The following is a 17545-nucleotide window of genomic DNA, read 5'->3' on the forward strand; positions in this document are numbered from 1 at the left end:
AGGGACTCCCGCTCCCAAGCCTGTGGGGCGCTCTGCGGGACCGGGAGTCCGACAGACCAACGGCGCCAGGCCTCCAGCCCCACGACGGACCGCAACCCCCCGCCACCACCGTCCCAACCGCCACCGCTGGCAGGGCGCATGCGCACCGGCCCCCCGGCGCGCTCCGGGCTCGATTAGCCGGGCTGCTTGGCGGTGTGCTGCCGCCCTGTCTCTGGGACGGCTCATACTTCGCGAGGGCGCCGCGGCCGGGAGCGGGTAGACGCCGCCGCCTCAGCAGCGATTGCTCCTGCCTGCCTGCCGCGGCGGCGGCGGGAGGGCGGGCGCCATGGCGGCGCGCGGGGCCTCGCGCCTGGCCTGGTGCCTCCGCCGGGTGGGGGCGAGCGGCGACTGGCTCCTGCTGGAGGCCGGTACCGAGGTGAGCCGGGGCGCCGGGCCGCGGGGCTCGCCCCGTCGTTGGGCTCCGCCGCAGGGGCCTGCCCGGGTGAAGGCCGCGGGGGGGGGGGGGGGGGGGGGGGGGGGGGCCGAGGCGCGGCCCTCGCCAGCGCTGCGCCGGTGCTGGGGGGCGAGGGGGGGTGGTAATGGCCCCACTTGCCCGAAGCCCGCTGCGGCCGCCTCTCGCTGAGCCCGGGCGGGGGGCTGGCTGTGGGTGTGTGCCGGTTTGGGAGCCGTGCTGCTCCTTAATGCGCTTTCTAGAGAAAAAACCCAAAATTTATGTGGGTTAATGAGCGGCAGTTGTTAATTATTATCCAGAAGAGCAGGCCATTAATCCGAATTTATAAATTATTTCTCCTACAGCAGGCTTGATGAAGCGTTGTTCGGTATTCCTGTGCTTTCCTAAAGACCAGCCTCCCCCCGCCCAGATTACAGCTGGGTTATTCCAACTCTGGTGACTTGCAAAGGAGCAGAAAGCAGGGGGCTGCTTTTGAGATCAGCTGCTTAAACTTAATTTGCTATGTTTTCAGAGAGGTTTTTTAACATGATGATGTATTTAAGCAGAAGTTGTTTGTGTGATGATGGTAATGTAAGGGAAAAAAAACTTCTTAGCCTAATTAATATTGTGATACTCTAGCAAGGTTAACATACTTAGTTTTTGTGGCTAGAGTTACTCAAGTGTAAACAAGGCTAGTATTTTCAGCCATTTCAGTTATGTTTCAGAATGGCATCAGTAAAAGCTTTTCTTCTGTTATCATATTTTTTCTAATTAAAAAGCCCAAACAGGTCTTTTTACACTCAGATGACAAATTACTGTATTGAGGATTCGGTGCTACAAGAGGATTGCAGTTCTAATGGTCAAAAGCAGGCAGTTAAATGTTGTGGCTTCACACTGCACTCAATTCCTTTGTGCTTATGCATTGCAAAAGGTACCCTTGCTAATTTGTCTTTCAACGCTAGGCCAGTCTTTAAGCAGATGTACAGATCCATTACTTTCGCTCTTGGATTTGAAGCCAGCAGGGGTGTAAGTATGCTCAGTTAAGGAATTGAGTAGTGGAGCTGCAAAACTAGCAATACGGGTTCTGGTAATTGTGTGCAGAATCTTGTTCAAGGTGTTTTTACCCTGGTTATTGGCATAGTGTTGCTGTCCCTCTCACAGGTAATAGAAGAAATATTTGGCTGGTGCTTAAGGCTTAGCAGCTTGTGGTCTGGCACATTAGCACAAACTGCTTTCACTAGGAGTTTAAATGGTGGTGTCAAGCTAAATTGCTGAGGTGAGAGGCTGCATTATGTTGTACCAGTGATGAACTCCAGCAGACAAGTGGTAATGTCTGAAACCCCCACGGCTGTTTGCTCAGTGAACGTTAGCAAGGAGAGGTTTTGTGATTGGCCCTATGCCATCTTGGTTGTATTGGCACTTTAGGCCGCAAGATGTGCATGACCATGCACTGATAATAGTTGATATGGGTTAAGCATTTCCGTTACAACTGCACAGACAAAAGCAAAGCTGAGTGTATAAGTGAATCCACCTGAAGTTCTTGCTGTCATGCAGGGAGCCGCATGGGGCAGAGGGGAAGGTGATGGTAGAGAGTCATCTGCATCTTGCTAACGCAAACCATGTTGACAGAATGTTAATAGATATGAAGCATTTAAGAGAGAGGGAATTCCATGGTTCAGTTTGCTTTCATAATCTTAGTTTGCTTCCTTGCATTTAGTTATAATGTGGGAGTTTGAGTCCTTGTTCTCTACTCAAAGGATGGGACAGTTTCAGATAATGTAGTAAATTAACTTTCTGTGACTGCAGTATCTTGTCATCTTCTTGTAGGAATTGGAAAGTGTGATGTAAATGAGTTGGGATTGCAGAGGAAAAAATGGAGCAGTCTTCATCTAACGCATACAGATTAAGGTGTACTTTTATAATATGCCTAGTCTGATTTAACTGTGGGCTTTGGTTAAATGGTGTATTGCCATGCTGTTTCTGGCTGCATGTTCTTGTTGTATCTATTGCATTGGATTAGTGCAGTTGTCTAATTACACGGTAAGCTGGCTGAAAACTTGTGCTTTTTAAAATAAATTATTTCTGTGCAGCACACATGAATAAGAAATGTGTGCATAACTATCAGATCATGCAGAGGAGAGAGGGTGAGCAGAGAGAGCCATGCTTTAAATGGCAGCCTGCAATTAGATCATATTTTTTAATAAAATACTGTGAAGCTGTACCATTAGAAATTCTGTCCATTCTTCTTCCAGGAGATACTATGAGATTCTAATCAGATTATTTAGATCACCCTCACTAGTGGTTATGAATTGCATGTGGCTTAGTTTCTAAGCCCTAAGACTGATGGTGCAATTTACAGAACTATTGCAAGGTTAGGGCATGGTTACATGTAGGCTTTTTGGGTAGCAGTTTTCTAGCCTGATTTTTCTGCTTCGGTACTGCTTACAACAGTTGAACAGATGCAACTAGTGAAAGAAGAGAGTAAGAAGTAATCTTGATTAGTTTGTTGCTCTATGAGACCAACAAACAATTGTACTGGTTTGAAGAAATGGTGTTTCATTAGGTAATGAGTATGATGGGGGGATGGATGGAATGAGAACTACTCTGACTGGCTTCGCTGCTGAGAAAAATTTCCATGAAACCAAGGCTGAAATCTGCCTTAGAGTTAGCAAATGTTCCTCAAGGGGAAAGATGAGAATTCTATAGACTTGTTTGGAGGTTTTCCATTTTCTATCTACTCTTGAATTTAAATGAAAAAATGTGGGAGATTTGTGAAGAACTCTGATAGATCATTGCGTTATTCTAATTCTATAGGGATGCAGCTATAAAAGAAAGATTTCTGCTATGCTTAAATTCAGACCATATAGGCTGAATTTACTCTGTTGTTGCTGATTGCAGTTACTAAACTACTTTATTTTTAGGTATCTGTTGGCCGAGGATTAGATCTCACCTACCAGCTGGTGTCAAAAACCTGTCCCTTGATGATCTCTCGTAAGCACTGTGTTTTCCAGCAAAATGCAGAAGGGCAGTGGACTGTTAAGGATAACAAGGTACAGAGATGGATTGGGGATTTTGTATTCTGAGATGTATTGAAGAGAGTGCCTTGTTTGAGTTCAAACAATGTATGAGCTATGATATAACAGGGTATAAAAATGATAGAAGGCCCTTGGGAACATGTCTGTCCTGTTGTGCGCTTGTAGCTGGAAACTTCAGTCTCCTGCAGTTGGGATGCAAAGCTTACTGCTTTCCATATGTAAATTGATCTCTTGGTCTAGTGGTTTTCAGGCAATTACAGTCTTGCCCAGGGTATTTTGCAGTCTGCGAACCTGCTTTGTGTTACATCCTTGAAAAAGAAAAAAGAAAGAAAAGGAATTTTGGCAGCAATTCTCATGAGAATCTAATGTTAGAAAAACTATGCTTCATGCACTGTTCAGGCAAAGGAGTTTCTCCTGGAATTTTTTTTCAGCTGATTAGACCCAGGTATTGAGATCAAGAGTCCTCAACGAGCTTTCTTTCTGACTTCAGTAGCGATATGATTTTTATATCATGGTCTTTCTACTTTCTCATTCAGGCAGAAAACTGTTAAAAAACAAAACAAAACAAAAACAGGAACTTATTTGAAAACAACACTGAAAGAACAGTCAGTGTTGAACAAGTCATCCAGCCTTTAAAGCATTTTTGGGTCAACAACAGATAAGCCCAGAAGGAATAGAGTGGCTGCTATTAAAATTACACAATTACACTTCTCTTAAATAAAGGTCTGTTCCAGTAGATGTATGAAACTTGAAAACTTTCAGTTTTTACATGATTGGAAACATCCATGGTAGATAAACTGTCAACATTTCTGGGTTATCACCGCTACCATTTTACCAAGTTGTCTTACTAAATATATTTGGGATATGTCAGTTGCTAATGGTTCTGTAGTTCATCTTGAGCACAGCTCAGTTTTACTGTTTTTTTTGGAAACTATTTATTCTGCTAGTGCCTAATGCAACAACTTATTTTCTGCTTTGAAGGTTATATCCAGAAGACCTTTTTTCTTCTTTTTTACGTTCTCCTTGTATTTATGGATCACTGTTTCATCTCCTTTTTTTCTTTAGGCGATGTAAACTGTGTTCCATTTTCTTTTCTAGTTTCTTCTTGGATTTCGGGTGATGTTAATTGTCAAGAATAATTACTGCAGTATTCTATATTCTTGTCAATGATCTATTGTGGACTCTCTTCTGTTAGTTAGTTAATATTTCCCCTGAAGCTTTTGGGTAGTTTTTTTTCCCCTTAGAGTTCATTCTTTTCCTTCTGCGCAACTGCTTATATTCACCTTATTCTTGGTGGTTGTACACAAAACCTGTAATGCAGTAATAATACATAGTAAATAATACAATGTAATGACTATAAGAAATGGGACACCAAGTCAATAAATTGGATATTGCAAGATCTGTTTAAAGAGGTATCTTGTTCTGATTGCAACACTGAAGAGAGAGGATATGTTCACAGCAGCCAGAAATAACTTGTTGGCAACACTGTAACTGTATGTTGAATCTTGCTGGTTTCTGTCCATTTGCAGAGTCTAAATGGAGTCTGGCTTAATAAACAGCGCCTGGATCCCTCAAAAGCCTATCCTATAGCTGAAGGAGACCGTATCCAGTTAGGAGTGCCTTTGGAAAACAGAGAGACTGCTGAATATGAGTATGAAGTAATCAAGGAGGAATGGGAGAAAATCAGACCTTTCCTAGCCCAAAGAAATGACCTGGGAAAAACTAAGAGTTCAAGAACTAAACGTAAATTTAGTTTGGAAGAGTCAGAAATATCTGGATCAGAAGGCCCTTCAGATTCCAGATCCAAAAGAGACAGGGCATCTTGTCACAGTGAACCTTTGGGTAAATCATGGGAAAGGGTAGAACAGGCCAAACAGATAACAGAGAAGATGGATGTCAAGCTACCTTCTCCTGGACCAAGTGAGGAGCATAGTGGTCCTGTGCACTCTGAGAAAGCTGTATCTGTCACCCATAAGGACCAGAAAGCCTCTGGTCTTGCACAGTCTTGGACTGGCTTGGAAATGCTGAGGAAAACCCTGGTAGATATAATGAAGCTGAAAGTCAAAGTGCAGGAGAAGCAGACAGCAGTTCTGAATGTGAAGCAGAAGCGCAGGAAATGTGCTCAGAAGGAGATCCTGGCAATGGAACAGGAGCTGCAGGAGCTGCAGAACCAGTTGTGCCTAGAACAAGAGCAGCATCAGCAGCAGGTGGAAGAGCTGGAGAAGACGTTCTCTAAAGAGCAGCAGAAACTAGAGGTATAACAGTGATAATCTCTTCAGTCCATGTGTTCTGTTTTTTATGGAATGACTAATATAAGGCTTTGATCCAAAATAAGTTCTTGAACAGTGCAGTAATACATTTAATAATGTTGGTGTGAATTATTCCTCTTAAAACCATTATAGAAGTATTTTACTTTCAACCACGTGTACCAAAAGAATGTGTAGAGGCAGGAAGGACTGGGCTGCACAAGTGATCAGGACAAAGGTGCAAAACTTCTCAGCTTTAAAAGAGTTTCATTACAGCAGGATAGTAAAGTATTTCTGTTAGTCAGAAAGCTGGTCTTCTGTATCAAATTAAAAATCTCTGACTGGTTTCCTGTGTTTACAGAGAAACAAGTATCAAGGCCAAATCCACATGGGAAATTCATTCTCTTTCCAAGCAAGTGAATCGCTATATGCTTAATCTTTGAATTCACATTGCTTAGGGGAGGGAGTTTTTTTTTTTTCTTACTTACAAAAATTCCTTGTTTACAATCTGCAAGTGTCTTCAAGCAGCATGTATATACTGATAACTAACTCTTTGGGAGAACAAACAAAAAATTTACTTTTCTATTTGAGTTTATTCAAAACAGTTTAAAAGTAGTGAGGAATTCATCTTGGAGTGAGTTTATCTTGGAGTTATCAATTGCTTCTGTTGAAGCCTGCAGTTTAAGGGAAGGTAGCTGTGTCAGAAGTACAGGAAGTCTGGAGTTGTGTGCTTAGGCACAAAGGGAAGTTCAGCTGGAACTGTTGTATGCCTGACCTCCTTGAATGTGTTCACAGATGGAGTTGCAGCTTTTTCTCATGCTTAAGCTGTTGCTGACCTCTGCTTCTATGAACATTCCAGTGCTATTAGAGCTGGAATAATTTGGAGGTGTTCCAAGTATGCAATTCTGAATAATATATCCATTTTAACTCATCGCAGTAAGTGATATCCCTAATTTGTATAGTACCCATGAAAGACTAGAGTGGGATTTATTAGGAGTTCACTGAATGCTAGTGGTATTTCTTTAAACATATCCTCCAAAGAAAGAGTGTAAAGTAGTCATTTTCTATCCATTGCCTTCTGCAAGTCTTTTTTTATTCTTTGTTTATTTTTTTTAATTCAAAAACTTTCTTCCAGCAAAAGAAGTCTTGTTTTGTTTTTTTCAGGGAGTAAAGTGGCAACATGGGGAAGAGAATCTGAAGGAGCAACTGGCCCAGGTCCTGCAGGAGGCAAGTAGTTACAAGCCTAGGCCTGGTCCCTCTGTGTAGTTGAGATACTTAACTCTTTCCTACTGTTGTGGCATCTTGGTAGAAGACTAGGAATGTGCCTCAGTTGCAGACTTGAATGGTTTTCATCTACAGAGCAAATTTCTGTTAGAAAGTGGCAGACCTCCCTTTTTGGGAATTGCTATTTGCCAGTGAATAACACAAGAATATGCACTCAAATTGACAGCATTAAGTAGCTGTAATGATGTTTATTTGAATTTGCTCCTTATGCTGGTGTTTTTTTATGTGGTGAAGTCTGTATGCTGGGTACCCATTTTGGAGAGCTTGTTTTGGTATTTTTAATCAAAAGAAAATTTTCACTCTTGGTTAGGAGCGTTTTTAAAAGATTGCCACACACCTAGGTTTCCTAGATTTTGTTTTGGAAATCTAATTCTAAAAGAATTTCGGCCAACTCTGCCCACGGTGACAGATTTTTGTGGTCCATATGTATCAAATACCCCTTGGTATTCACGCGTATCAGATACACTCAAAATAGTGACAGTAAAACGTAACTGAAAGGCAAAATAAACTGCAGATGTTCTCCAACAAGTAGAGTTGCTAGCCTGACTTTTAACATGTCTCTCAAAGCAGAGTGGCCTGTTAAGACAGGCTTTGATAGTGGGGTTAAGTGCTGCAGTTAGCTATTCATTGATACTGGAAGGTTTGTACTGAATGACTAGACTAATAAGCACACTGATTTTTGCAAACTTACTGTGTTACTGTACACAATATCAGGGGCCCAAGCCTTGTTTTGAGATGTTTACAATTTAGGTAGATGTGCCGAGATGAGAGAACGCATGCAGCCAGAACATAGCAATAGCAGCCAATGTCATTAATTCTGCAGTTGTAGGGTGGTGCTTAGAAAAGAAGAGTAAAGGGGGAAGCAAAAGACAGTGCTAGGATGAAAGGAGGTCGGGGCAAGGCATGGAGTGAAGGCAAGGCCGAGACTGCAGGATGGGTAGTGCTTGGAACATCCTGGGTCTGGGTGGAACATTCTTAAGTTCTCCTTATAGCCAAAAGCCTTTTGTGCTTTGGGTGCTTTCGCAAGTGGTTCTGATGGCTATGGAGTGGCAGTCTGCTTCCTCTATGTAGATTTTCCCCAATGCCATAGTGTGTGCGTGGTAATGAGTAATCTCCAGTGGGGTTGAGGATGAGGGTCTTCAGAGTTTCCAGATGTATCTGTCTGTTTTCATTATAGATGTCTTACATGCTCATGAAACTGAGGTTACCTTGGCACCTAGGGGCTAAGTATGGCGATATTGCCAGATCAAAACTCTTAGGTTATTCAAGTACTAAAAGCAGAATCCAAATTTCCTATCATTTTTTTTTTTAAGATTTCTCTCAACTAGTTAAACTAGTTTCTAATTATTAGTGTTTCTGCTAGAGCCCAGTGTTGTGTAAGCTCCAACTCCAATTAAAGGTACACAAAGTACAGTGAGTCTATCCGGATTATCCTTAGGGAACTGTTATGTCAGAAGTTTGGAAATGCTGGTAAGAGAAATCATTATCCCACTGGTTAGTTCTGCAGTGACATTGACAGTGCCTCATATGTGCCACTCATTGTCAAATTTGAAGTTTTACTCTTGTGTTCCATAATGAGTTTTATGTCTGTCTTAATTTATCTAGTAGAACTGTGGGAGTTTACTCTTTTGTGGCACAGCAAAAGAGGAGATTACCAATGATGCACAGAGAAAGAATGACTGGGGAGAGGGACTGTAAAGTGCCATGGGATTGGGAAGGTCATAAATAACTGTCTGCTTTTAAGTGAAGGCTAAACTACCTCTAACTTAACACCTCAATTCATATGGGCATATGTTGCTTTTTTTTTAGGGGAGGATTAGCAGAAATGAGTATGCAAAGCCTCATGATTAAAGCTCTGTATATTTAATAGGATAGCTTATAATTACATTGTTATTTCTTGGATGGTATTGTTACAGCATCGTGCTTTGATGGAAGAACTGAGCCGTAGTAAAAAAGACTTTGAGGAGATAATTCAAGCCAAGAATAAAGAACTGGAAGAAACTAAGGTAAGGAATAAAATTGAATTCTCAGTTTCATTCAAAAGTGAAACACAATATGCTGCAGCAGAGGAAATGGTTTATTTGACATTTGCCTTGGCTCTGGATTGCCTCCCGTATTGAAAAAGTCCTATATTTTGATATTTTATTTTGATATTTATTAATATTTTGAGATAGCAGCTGACTGGTTTCCAGAACTGTGTGTGTGTTTGGTGGGGCTGGGTGGGGGGGATAATACTTTGCAGAAAAGATCTGTTTATAAAGTAGTAATAAACAGTCATGATCAGACATTTCTCAGTCTCAAAGAGACCACAGAACAGCTGAACTGCGTATTATGCAAGAGAAGTGGACCCATTCCGCCCTCCCTTTAAAAAGAGAGGGTGAGTGTATTTGAAATGTGAGGTGCTTCATTTTCAGTTAGAGTGCACTTGATTAATACTACAGTTTGTTCCAGCAGTCCTACAAGGGACTGAAACACATGGAATTTCAATAATGAATGAAATAAACCGTGTTTCTTCCTGCCCTTGGCACAAGGTGATGAATCGAAAATAATTAAGGGGATGCTTTGCTGTGTCTTACTCTTGGAAATTATCTCATTTCCCATCTCTGGCTGTTTGCTTTGGGTTTTTGTCTCCTTTGCAACTCTATCGTTGTTTCAAGTGTAGCTGCAGTTGGAAGAATTCCTTCATTATTTTTAGAAGGTAGAGCAGGTCCCTAGAAGCCTAATTTAACTCCAAGCAACAAATTTTATTAGACAGTTAAATGCAAGGAAACAAATTCTTAGAGTTACTTTTTTTTAATTATTTTTAAGGTATTTTGACTAGTTGAATGTTCTGCTCCTTACATCAGACATCAAATGATTTGTTCTTTTGAGTTAAGCCATACTCATCCCAGTAAGAGGTTGAAAGAGATTTTGAAAAGATTGGTCCAATTTGTAGCTCCTTTAGGCTAAAGAGAACTTTGGTAATGGCTGCTGCTCTGGCATGTAAGTTCTCTGCAATGGGTGAGGATATTCTCATTACTGCCTGTGATTGCAGAGAGGAGAAAGGTTTCAGATCTGCATGTAGAATAGATGCAGACTTGAGATGAGAGGACTTGCAGTTGTGTGCTTTTCTCTTTGCACTACCTTTGTCCCTCAACCCCAATATTAAGTAAAACCTTGTTCTTCATCAGTATGTGACTATATGTGCTTTCCTTCTAGGAGGAGAAGGAAAAGGTGAGAGCTCAGAAAGAAGAGGTGTTGAATCAGATGAATGACGTGTTGGAGAATGAGCTACAGTGCACGATCTGTTCTGAGCACTTTATCGAGGTATGTTTAAACCAATGTGGCTTTGCCAGTAAAGGAAAGAAGAAACTTGAGAATCTTTCATTAGCTCTGTCAAAGCAATAGTTGAACTTGTTCCTTTAGTTCGATAAATTAACATTTTCAACAGGTGACCCATGGGTAAGGTCTGGCCCAGAATCCCAGTCCCTCTACCCTAACTCCTCTTCTTCTGGGCAGCAAGTTCTGCTTTAATGTTTCAACCTACACAGAGGTGAGTGCTTACTCCTAAGACGTGTGCAGGCTTGCAGCAGTTAAGTGAAGTGTGTACTTTGAACTGGTGCTCTGAGTTGTTGCAGATAGCCTGCTCTGAGAAAAGTCATTTTGTAGTAGACCTTGCTTTACATTGGCTGAGGTTACGCTGCTTCTGGTCTAGATATAGGAGGAGGTTAGTAAAGGAAGGGAGATGCAATGTTCAGTCAAGTTCTGAACTGCTTGTGTCATTCAGATAAATTCTGTTTCTTGAGAAAGATGTGTTCAGTTGATTCTAGAAGTATTGTGCAGGCTATGCCTGAAATGTAGGCTACTGTTTTTGTTCCTGTTTTGCTAGAACTTCAGTTTTATTACATTCATTTCTGCTACTGGAAACCTGATGTCTTAGCTTTGTTCTGTTGGCTTAAGAGCTAGCTGGCATTTTTATTTTTTGGTTTCTCAGTAATTTAAGATGTTATTCTGCAGTAGCTAAGATTTTCCATTATTTGTCTCTCTCAAACTGCAGAAACTTATAATGGTATTCTTCCTGTCTTCCCCACAAACTTGCTATGATCTTGTGTGAATCCATTAACCAACCTGTAAAATCTGTTGGTACTCTGGCCTGAGAGGTTTGTTCTATATAGCCATCCATGTATAACTCCTCGGAAGGCCAAGAAAAGAGGCTTTGATTTCTTCCTCCTGTTGTCATTTCCCCCCCGCCCTGCACCCTTTCTCTCATAGGAAGTATTCATGACACTTTTCTGACATTTTTTTTCCATTACAGTGCTAGTGTGAGTGTGCTCTGATAAGTATCTCTCCCTTGAATTTCACAGGCAGTCACTCTGAATTGTGCGCACAGCTTCTGTTCCTACTGTATTAATGAGTGGACAAAACGTAAAGTGGAGTGCCCTATCTGCAGGCAGGAGATCAAATCGAAGACGCGCTCTCTGGTGCTGGACAACTGCATTGACAGGATGGTAGAAAAACTGGATGTAGAAATGAAAGACCATCGTCTTGCCCTTATCAGAGAGCGGAAAGGTGAGAGGTGGGTGGATGTGGCATGATGAGTACAATCTCTCTTTCCGTTTATTTTGTAGAAGTTTCTTTGGCACCTATATACTAAGGAGATGCTCAAGGAATGCAGACGTAGTATTGGAAAATGACCTTGTATTTGTGTATGAGGCTCAATATCCATTATTGGTTGATTCATCAGAAATTGATTGGGAAATAATTTTAAGGTATATTGTACAACTAGCTTAACTATACAATAAATTAAAATGAATAAAAACTCTGGAAAAAGGCTTCAGTATGAATTCCACAGTTTAATGAGATGACTTAACTATACTGAAGTTTATGCTGTTTTGAAGAGATCTCTAAAGAAAAGCAAAACTATACAGAGTGGGCCTTGGAAAAATTTACCAGATGCCTTCTGATTGATTAAACTATTGACTACATCAGTATGAAAACTTAGCAGAGCCATGCCTAGTGAGAAACTCTCAGAATTTTCTTGCGTGTGTTAGATATACGTAGGGGATCTCTGAAGGGAACATTAGTCTGTCATGTAAGTGTATGGCTGAACTGGTCATTGATCTCCCTTATGAGCTGTTGTAGAATTTACCACTGTGGCTCTAACACACAACCCCTTGCCTAGTTGTAGCTAGAAGGGCTCTAAGCAGAATTCCAGTATGGGCTATTCCTATTCTCCTTCCCTCTTGCAAATTTGTTTCTAGAGCACTCAACGCTGGTATCTAGGTGCTGAAATGTAGAAGCTTTTTCCTACTACCCTCCTTAACAAATTTCTATTACTGTGTTCCCGTAAGTAATTATGTTGTTTTCCCCCTGTAGAGGTGAGTGCATGATCTTTTATTTGCAAAGTTGAGCCTTTTGAAGTACATCCTAATGAAAGGTGCTTTTGAAATATTTCAGATCCTCCATGGTGACATAGAATGACATCTCTAGGCAGTGTCAGTTCTAACCTGAAATCATCACCTATTTAACCAACTCAGTCTGCTTCCCTCAGGAAATGCTACACTTCTCAGAGGCTGTCCAGCACTGCTTCATGGATTGCTTTCACCTCTGCAGAACTGACACTGCTCTTGCATAATATGCACATCTGCAGAGTATGCCATAGCACTATTGAAATGTCTCATCAGGTAGCTAATGGTGGTTGGATGAAGTGGTGCCTTCACTGGAACCCACTTCATTTTCATATGGCAAACCAGTGATCCTTCTGCTTGTTTGTGATAGATGCTCTAATTATACAAAATGATTATTAGCAGGAAATCATGTAGCTTCACCATGATACACTTCAGGGGGAAGGATGAGTTGCTTCCATGTGGTTGTCTTCAGTGATGGAAACATCTTGATTTAAGGTGAAAGGTAGCCATATGTCTAGTTAGACATGAATTCCTAAGAAGAAACTAGCTGGAAGATGGGCTGGATAGGAAACAATGAGGCAAGTATCACTAGGGAAGCACAGTCAGATAACGAGCTTTAGTATAACAGACACCGTGGGATAATTTGCACTCTTTGTATGGAGGTTTTGATGGGGTCTTAAGGGTGTCCTGAAAAAAACACTGCTTGTTTGAGGGCCCTTTATCACACTTTGTTCCTTCCCCCTTTCTTAACTTTTAAGGCCCTGTATTAGCCAGCCACTTCCTTTGCTAATTGTGCACCAGCAAAGGGATGGAGAATGTCTCCTTCTCACCCGTGCTATCTTAACATGAAAAGACATGTAGGAAATTAAAACTTGGGAATTTTCTTAAGCTGAAATTTGAAAATTTAAAAAAAAAATGCAGTGCAGCTTGAAAGACCTATTGCAATAGGAGGCTTTAAGTCTCAAAGAGAACTAGTAATTTAGCAGTATGTGTGGGTAGAGTGGCCATCTGCTAATTTTTCTGTCCATGTGTTTTGAATGCAGAGAAACGGAATGTATTGGTGAACCTAGCCATGGACAATGACAACACTGTAATTTCCTCCATCTACTCCATCTTGTCAATGAACAGTTGTGACAACGAGAACTCTGAGGAGAATTCTTACTATGGTGATAACTACTACATTATCTAAACACTGCTACTGCAGACCTGTTTGCCTGTATGCTGCCCAGAACAAACCTGATGGTGTTTGGTTTACTACTGGTGGATGAGTGGACTGGACATCTGGAAGGAGAGATTCTCTATGCGGAAACTGGAGCTGAGAACTAGCAGCATTTGGAAGAAGGGTCTTATTTTTTAAATGAATGTACAGAAGCTTCATCTCCAAAGCAAAATTGGGATTGCGGGAGAAAAAAACTTGTGTCATGCTAGGTGCTTAACATATAAAACCTAGGCTTCCATGATCATTTGTGACCTACTCAGTTGGTATAATGTATTAGTTTATATGCATCACTGCCCTTTCCTGGGTGAATGGCATGTTTAAATGTGTGCATCAGCTTTCCCATATTTCAGTCAGCAGAGGGAATGGCCCAAGTTATTTGAGAACTTAATCATCTCCACCATCAGACAGCAGAGGTATACCAGGAAAAAATACCGTCATGGGTTTTCCTCTTGAATTTTGTATGGCAGCTGGAGCCATCCCAGGCTTCCCTGGCTGCAGAGGTAATGCTTGTTTCAAACGGTGGTTATGGACCCTGTCAGCCTTCAGCGCTTGAATGCATTGTAAGCTGAGCTGCTGGGAAGTGAAAATGAGAACATTGCTCATTTTCTGTTAGGAAGGGATGGAGAAGATTAAATCATCTAGAAGTTCCTAGCTAGTGCTGTTTTCATGTAGCATCTTTAGTTTGTTCCTTCTTCAGGATTTGCATGAAGTGTTTTAGAAATGGGAAGCAGCACACCCAGAAATTATTAGCAATGACTTTAGTTACACATACAGTTCTTGCCAGCAGCAGAGAGGAACCTCGGTCTCTTCAGAAGTGCTGCTATTTGAATTAATGAGAGATCCTGTTGACAGGGTGGGAAAGCAGCATTTGTAGGCAACCACAGGGCACAGAGGGAAGCATTTTGTTTTATTGTTTAGAGTATTGCTGTTGAGCTGTGGCATATACTACCCTCACAGCAAATTGGTCATCCCTAAGAGGCTGAGCAAGACTTGCCTCATCCTATCAAGGATTGCCTATGAAGTTTTGTTTTCAGTGGCCTATGCTTTTGACTTAGCTGTTACATGGAAAGGACTGTTTTGCCACTGTGAGAATGGGATGGGGGGGGAACCCTTCTGGTCTGTAATTTCTTTGGCCAGTTCTGTGTATTTTCTTGTTGTTATGTTTCCTGTTTAAGGAGGAAAATATAAACCCATTTCTGCATTAGTCTTCGTTGGTGCAACCACTGAGACAAATATCTTTCTCCTAGTTATCTTAGAATTCTCAAGAGAACCCAGATTGTCTCGTTTTAATGGCTCTGTTTGCTTACTGTTTTGATTGCTCTAAGCAGTTTTAGTGTTTGACTGTTTTTAATTTATTTGAAGGACTTGTGTGTTCAACAATTGGTAAAAGACATCCCAGCTCTTCAGCCCTGTGTTAGCAGTGGCTCCCCTAACAGTAATTCAGTAGATACAATCTCACCTCTTTATTTTCTTCCTCTAAAGAAAGATCTCATTAAAAATGCAGTGAGGTAAACAAAGGAGGATGCTGTCCTAAGAAAGTAGCACATTCTGATAGTTCTTTTTTTTTTTTTTTTTCTTTTCTTTTTTCTTTTTTTTTTTTTTTTTTTGATTGGTAGGACTTAAGGAATGAAGAAAAATCTGATCTGTGGGCCAGGCAACTTTCTTAAAAGTGTAAGGTTTCTCTTGTGGAGGAGCTATTGCATCTTGAGGTTTCCTTTTCTCCTTTTAATATCCATTTTCTACATGGGGTCTTGGAAGTTGCTGTTAGTGTATATATGCTCTGTAGAGTGTCTGTGACAAGAGGGTTGCACGGAATGTTTGTGAAATATCCTGGCATTGGTGTAAGGCCTTTCTGTTGAAGTGGAGTGTGTAGGGGAAATACTCTGGTTACCTAGGACTGCAAATTCTTTTACTGTGCATCTCTTCCATGTTGCTGTGCTTTTTTGCTTCTTTCATTTTGCTAAATATATTTATTTTGTTATGTCAGTGTTTATACATACTTTAGAAAAGAATAATGCTTCTCCTAGTTACAGAGTAGTTCTTCAGTGTGCTTGCTAAGTGTGACCCCTTTTCACTCGAATATAAAGAACATAAGCAGTACACTGAAACTCTTCCACTGTTACCAGTGGGTGCATAGGGTGTAAAGGTCCAAGGAGAGATGCTATGTAGTAACACTGTTTACTTGTCATAGCATTTCACGGACAAAAGTAGACTTCCTCAGGAAAACTATTACCGAATACAGAGCTGCTGACTAGACATACAGAAGTGTGAGGGGAAGTTCCAACTGTTGCCTTCTGGACACCCATACCTCTCATAGTATGGTCTCCTGAGGTCTAAGGTCTGGATCATTTCTTCTATTTACTTGCACAGTGAATGACTAGAAATCAACCTCGTAGGGTCTAAAATGATTGTGCTAGCTGTGAAAGCTAGAACTTTCCTCTTGGGGGCAGACCAAAAGCAAAGGAAGATTTGGAAGACAAATAACAAAATATAACAGAGGACTGAAAATTAGTTGAATTTCAGGCTTTTAATTGCCTTCCAAGTTAAACACAGGGAGCATGTAGAAAGTGGGAATGAGTCTAGACTATTCAATTCCTTCATACTCGAGATGTGTGTTTATGGTATGTACATATGTATATGAAATGAAGCAAGACTAAAGGTGAGAAGAAACCATTTAGTCAGCGCATCTCTAGTCAGAGGAAGATCAAGAAAAGAATTTTCCATTGAATAGCATATCGGTAACCACCAAATGAGCTAAGAAAACTAGTGCTGTTTTTTACCTAAATCTTCATTAAGGTTGACATTAATCAAATGGCTTATACAATGCTGGTGACCAAAGAGCAAAACAGTAGGCCACTGGCTAGAGTTTTGAAAGAATGACTTAGAGAGTACTTAGTTACTTGAAAACATCTAATCTAGGCAAGGTGAAATCAATCCTAGAATACTTTGAGTGATCTCAGGATTATTACAATTCTCTGAGAATTAGAGGACAAGTAAGGCACTAGAATACTGAAAATAGATACTGTCTTTGAAAAGAAGGGAAAGGTAGAGATGAGGAATTGTAGACCTGTGAGCTTCACTTGAGTTCTTTCTCTTACTCTCCACCATCCACACGTTATTTAAAAAAAACTTTTTTATAAGCATATAGAAGACAAGATGATGGACGATAGATAGAATGATAGATTCTGCTATTCTATTTGTCAATAACAAAACATGATAAAATAATGTTACTTTGATAGAGAAGTTAGGAGAAACTGTAGGTGTCAGCTTTTTGTATACTTTTTGAGACTGTGTCTCATAAGGAAGCTGTGGAAGGATAATCTAAGTGAGACTACTCTAAGGTCTGTTCAAAACTTTGTACCGATCACAAATCAATGGTGGTAAAAGGATTTAAAGTGGAGATGTGTCTTTCTCTTCCCTCCCGCCATACAATTCACTATGAACAAACATAAGTTTCTGTGCTTGTGTAGGAGCAGTCATATACACACTGTGAACAAATTTGCCAGATAGCAGTTACACAGAAAAGGATGGTAAAGTGTGCTACACTGACAATATGCTGCTGCTGCAGAAAGTAGGTATCTGTATACATAAATGAGGCTAAGTCATATGTACTGTTAGGTGTTTCTTCATGTCTGCTCAGCACTGGTAAGACTCAGCAGCAGTGGTGCTGTCCCTGATGTAAAGGACTGTCTCAGAATGGATTTAGACCAACTGGCAAAACAAATAACAAAAAAGCCCAAATCTGAGGTCCAAGAAACATCACCCATGTGGGAAAGATTTAAGCAATTCCAGTTGTGTATTTCCAAAAAAAAGAGAAAAACGGAGGAAGTCACGAGTCTCCAAATAAATCAAAAGCTGTTTCAAAGAGGAAGGGACAAGAAGTAATGGAATTTAAAAACGGCAGTAATGAGATTTCCTGAGAGTCCATCCGTCCCCCTCCCCCC

At 40.9% G+C, this 17545-nt stretch overlaps 1 protein-coding gene across 3 annotated transcripts; it reads left to right on the forward strand.

Annotated features, from left to right (window-relative positions):
- Window positions 1-144: 144 nt before the first annotated feature.
- On the forward strand, window positions 145-17001 carry RNF8 (ring finger protein 8). 3 transcript variants are annotated; one of them, XM_026123019.2, is made up of 8 exons: window positions 145-415; window positions 3352-3480; window positions 4995-5720; window positions 6876-6938; window positions 8912-9001; window positions 10194-10301; window positions 11339-11550; window positions 13426-17001. In XM_026123019.2, the coding sequence occupies exons 1-8, from the start codon at window positions 326-328 to the stop codon at window positions 13463-13465; spliced, it is 1458 nt and encodes a 485-aa protein (XP_025978804.1). In that variant the 5' UTR covers window positions 145-325; the 3' UTR covers window positions 13466-17001. The 3 variants fall into 3 exon arrangements, with proteins under 3 accessions (XP_025978804.1, XP_025978803.2, XP_025978805.2); XM_026123018.2 differs by having other exon boundaries at window positions 11339-11543; XM_026123020.2 differs by lacking the exon at window positions 145-415 and adding an exon at window positions 2258-2338 and having other exon boundaries at window positions 11339-11543.
- The last annotated feature ends 544 nt before the right edge of the window (window positions 17002-17545 follow it).

The sequence above is a fragment of the Dromaius novaehollandiae genome, chromosome 3 (genome assembly GCF_036370855.1).
Source record: "Dromaius novaehollandiae isolate bDroNov1 chromosome 3, bDroNov1.hap1, whole genome shotgun sequence".
Lineage (NCBI taxonomy): Eukaryota > Metazoa > Chordata > Aves > Casuariiformes > Dromaiidae > Dromaius > Dromaius novaehollandiae.

Coding starts and splice junctions, on each gene's coding strand:
- RNF8 (XM_026123018.2), top strand. CDS start 326: ATGGCGGCGCGCGGGGCCTCGCGCCTGGCCTGGTGCCTCCGCCGGGTG. Junction 3,481..4,994: donor GGACTGTTAAGGATAACAAG/GTACAGAGATGG, acceptor GTCCATTTGCAG/AGTCTAAATGGAGTCTGGCT. Junction 11,544..13,425: donor CCTTATCAGAGAGCGGAAAG/GTGAGAGGTGGG, acceptor TTTTGAATGCAG/AGAAACGGAATGTATTGGTG.